The 4,439-nt window shown below is 54.2% G+C and overlaps 1 protein-coding gene across 1 annotated transcript in view; it reads left to right on the forward strand.

Moving 5' to 3' along the window:
• MADD (MAP kinase activating death domain) overlaps positions 1 to 4,439 on the forward strand; it is a 50,699-nt gene that overhangs the window by 14,628 nt on the left and 31,632 nt on the right. The window contains 4 exon segments of the mRNA XM_027775437.1: positions 1,176 to 1,277; positions 3,442 to 3,501; positions 3,850 to 3,952; positions 4,300 to 4,434. Of these exon segments, the coding sequence (XP_027631238.1) occupies positions 1,176 to 1,277; positions 3,442 to 3,501; positions 3,850 to 3,952; positions 4,300 to 4,434 (400 nt within the window).

Below are 4,439 nucleotides of genomic sequence, written 5' to 3' on the forward strand. Positions count from 1 at the left end.
ACATAGCCCTTTTGCCAACTGCTGGTCTCCCTTTTTTTTTTTTTTTTTTGAGAGGTCTTGTCTCTGGGTGTGTGCGCTTACCAGAGAGACAGAGACAGTGAGAGGGAAAGTGAGAAGTCATCCCCCAGGGGAGATGGCCACACTACAATCCATTTTCCCCCATTCTCCTTCTGGAATCTTGGGCACACATGCACACACACCCAGCATGATTTTAAAGTCGCTGGGTCTGGGACTCAAACTGTAGTCCCCTATGTGGGACTCCAGTGATGAAACCGCTACACTGTCTGCTGGCCCCAGTATATTTTGTGGAACTCTTCTGGTCAAATTTAGTATGGGTGGGGGACCAGCAGTTGGCGTAATGGCTGGGTCGCTGGACTCCCATGTAGTTGACCATAGTTCGAGTCCCAGACCCAGTGGCTTAAACTCACGCTGGGTGTGTGTGTGCGTGCCCAAGATCCTGTGAGGAGAATGGAGGAGAAGGGATTGCAGTGTGGCCACCCTCCCAGGGGGTGATTTCTCACTTTCTATTTCTCTGTCTCTCTCTGTCTTTCTGGTGAGCACATGAGCCCTATAGCAAAAACCTCCAAAAAAAAAAAAAAAATTTGGTATGAGTGTATATCTGATCCCTTCTGTGCCCAGTGAGGGACTTTTTCATGAACATGCTTTGAAATTGGTGAGATTGGGTTTTGTGTTTAGAGGGTATTTCTATCAGTGAGGGGTGGTATCACTTACAGACGAGAGGCAGGCTAGAGACAGAGCGCTGACATGCAATCATTGTGGTTGTGGGTGTTTTCAGAAGCCAGGGAGGGACCGGACCAGAGCCACGTTCACCACGCACCCCCACGCTGTGCCGGTGTGGCTGAGAGGCGTGGACGTTACCACGAGAGGGAGTCAGGGAGGGACCGGACCAGAGCCACGTTCACTGCGCACCCCCACGCTGTGCTGGCGTGGCTGAGAGGCGTGGACGTTACCATGAGAGGGAGTCAGGGAAAGCTGTTGCTGGCTTCGACGCAGTCCCGATTACGGCTTCTTCGCCCCAAGTTTGACTTGATATTTTCTAAGATACAGAGGGACTATCTGAGCTACCAAACTGGGTCATGTTCGAAGGAGTCACCGGAGAACAGTGCTTCGCTGTTTACCCCGCTAACCCTGTTCTCACACCTTCCCCGGGATAGGCAGCCTGTATCGGAACCACAGCACGAGCTTCAGCCTTTCAAACCTCACGCTGCCCACCAAAGGTGTCCGAGAGAAGACCACGCCCTTCCCCAGTCTGAAAGGTAACTACAGCCCTCCTTTTACCAAACCAGGGTTCTGCAGGAGCTGTTCTGGCCTTCGGGGCAGGTCCGGGGCCCCGTGGGTGCCCAGTCGTCTGGTCCGGCTATTGCCCCTCCTCGCGCTTCTCATTGCTTTCGCTGCATCGTGGCTTGTGACGGTCGTCAGGTGGAAACCGTCTTTGCATCTCGACAAGGTCCCGTTGTGTCATGTAGGGTAGTAACAATGGTGGGCCTTCTGCTGCTGCTGGGGTTTGTTAATCTTGGATTAACACCAAGATTACCAGCTGCCCTCAGTCACCTGCCAGGTCCCCACTGCATGAGCTTAGGGGAGCTCCACCCCAAGGAACTGGCCCCCTGGAGCGATTGTGGGGGGCCTGCAGTGTGACAGAGCCCTGCCTCCTGCCATGACTTCCTGTCAGCTTGAGGTTTGTCACCAGGCCAGGTAGTATTGTTTGGCTTCAGGTCTGGCGGATGGTGCACTGGATTCCCACATGGCCGACTGTGGTTCGAGTCCTGGACCCAGCAGCTTGCTTTCTCACTTTCCATCTCTCTCTCTTTTTCTCTGTCCCTATTTTATCAAATTAGAATAAAAAAAAAATAATAAAGTTAAATAAAATAATTTTTCAAAAAAAAATCATTTGGCTTCTAGGGGCAGTTAGGGCTTTACTTGAATTTTTTTTTTTTTTTTTTTTGGGGGCCAGACAGACAGAGAGAGACATAGAGACAGAAAGCGAGAAATCACCCCCCAAGGAGGATGGTCACGCCACCATCCCTTCTCCTCCATTCTCCTCCCGGGATCTTGGGCCCGCATGTACACGTACCCGGCGTGAGTTTTAAGCCACCGAGTCTGGGACACGAACTGCAGTCGACTATGTGGGAGGCCAGCGACATAGCCATTACACTAACTGCTGCTTACTCGAATTTCATTTGAGACTTCCAACAGTGTGAGGGGATTCTTCTGAATTTTATTTGACTTTTTTTTGAGGATATTGTTCTGAAGTACTTAAATTACAGTAGAAGTACAGTGAGAAGCAACTTTATGTGTATCCTCTTGTTTTTCTTTATGAGAGAGAGTGCGAGAAGGAAATAGAGCAAGATGTAGGTTTTTTTTTTTGGAGAGGTTTTTGCTACTGGGCACATACGCTCGCCAGAAAGACAGAGAGAGACAGACAGAAAGCGAGAAATCACCCCCCCAGAGGGAATGGCCATGCTACAATCCCTTCTTCCTCCATTCTTCTCTTGGGATTTTGGACCCACACACACATGCGCCCGGCGTGAGTTTAAGCTGCCAGGTCTGGGACTCGAGCCACGGTTGACTACATGGGAGTCCAGAGACATAGCCATTATGCTAACTGCTGGTCCTAAGACATAGGTATTTTTGACAAGGTATGGTGATGTGATCCTCCTGCTCCATCGTCCCAGTTAGCCAGGAGCACAGGTGTGTTTAGCTGCGCCCGGCACTTCCGGTTGGTTTGAAACCAGACCCGTGCATCCCATGCGACAACACAACCTGTGTGGCTGTGTCCGTTAACCGACTCCCCTTCCCAGTGATTACAAACATAGGAATCTAAGAGAGGTTCCTCAGTGGGGATGGAAACGGGACAGATGAGCAAAATGACATCAGAGCTAGGGGTGCAGCCTAGTGACTCCTCAAGGGGCAGCGCAGGCCGGGTAGGGGGCGGCACTGGCTTTCATCGGCTGCATCGGAGAGCAGCGCAGTGGCACCACTGCATTGCATATCGATGCTTCACCTCATCTGCTGCACTTTCCCCTCGCACCCCTTCCCACCCTCCGGCCCCGCCCCCTTCCCATGACAGCATCTGCGCGGTGGGTCTCTTCCCTGTGCATGCCGCAGGCGCTCTGGACCTCGTGCTAGATGTCCGTGAATACCAGCAGCCATTTTTCACGCATGTGCCCCTTTAGCACCTGAAGGCTCCGCACACGTTTACTGCCCCTGGCTTTGAAGGCCGATCTTAAGGGTGGTCTCTCTCAGCGCCTTGGTCGCCTCCTGGCGGCTTGGCTCCAGCTCGGAGGTGCCTGAGAGCCAAGGCTGGGCGCGGTGTTCAGGCATTGGAGAATGCTCGGGTGATCTGGCTCCCTGCTCCGTGAGGGGCTCCGGGGTTGCGGTATCGCGGTGCACCTACTAATTGTGTATTTTGTGTCCCAGTATTTGGGCTAAATACTCTAATGGAGATTGTTACTGAAGCCGGCCCCGGGAGTGGTGAAGGTGGGTCCTGCCCGTGAGCTGTGCATGAACTTTTTCTTCCTAGCATCTTCGTGCCTGCCTCAGGGCCATCCTCCTCATGGAGCAAGCGGTGTTACACATGTGACCTGCCTTGCCCCGTCCCTCGTGACGCCTGTGCTTGCCCGTGGGGCGTGGTGCATGTGGAGTGGCCTGAGCCTCCATCCCCACCTCCTCCACATTGCCATGGCTGGTTTCTACCTCTGCGTGATGCCTGGCGCCTCCCTCACCCAGCCCGTCCAGGAGCGGGCCCAGAACACGGCTACCCAGGGCTGTGACACCAGCTCTGGGACGGCGACCCTGAGGTCTCTCATTCCTGCCTTCTTGCCGTAGGGAACAGGAGGGCCTTAGTGGATCAGAAGTCATCTGTCATTAAGCACAGCCCAACGGTGAAAAGAGAACCTCCATCGCCCCAAGGTCGAGCCAGCAATTCTAGGTAATACCGGGCAGCTGCTTTGAAGTTTTGGGCAGAGGAAGTGATTGCTGTGCAAAACTGTGGGGACGCTCAGAGCAGGAGACAGCTCCCAGGAGGGCAGAGGAAGTCGTTCCTTGCCAGCTCCCAGTCCCCCTGTAGGAGTGACGGCACACACTTACTGAAAAGGGTGCAGCCGTCGTGGTGGGGACTTGTGTAAACCAGGTTATCTGGAGAAGGGGGTGCGGTGGACTCGGACGTCAGAATCGTGGCTTTGACTGTTGCCCCTGGAGGCCAACAGCCGGGCCGGTGAGAGCGGGAGGTGCCACAAAGGAGACGATGCCTACAGACGTGGTGTGTGGCCCCCCCAGCGAGAACCAGCAGTTCCTGAAGGAGGTGGTGCACAGCGTGCTGGACGGCCAGGGCGTCGGCTGGCTCAACATGAAGAAGGTGCGCCGGCTGCTGGAGAGCGAGCAGCTGCGAGTCTTCGTCCTGAGCAAGCTGAACCCGC

The sequence above is a fragment of the Tupaia chinensis genome, unplaced genomic scaffold (assembly GCF_000334495.1).
Source record: "Tupaia chinensis unplaced genomic scaffold, TupChi_1.0 Scaffold000561_1, whole genome shotgun sequence".
Taxonomy (NCBI): domain Eukaryota; kingdom Metazoa; phylum Chordata; class Mammalia; order Scandentia; family Tupaiidae; genus Tupaia; species Tupaia belangeri.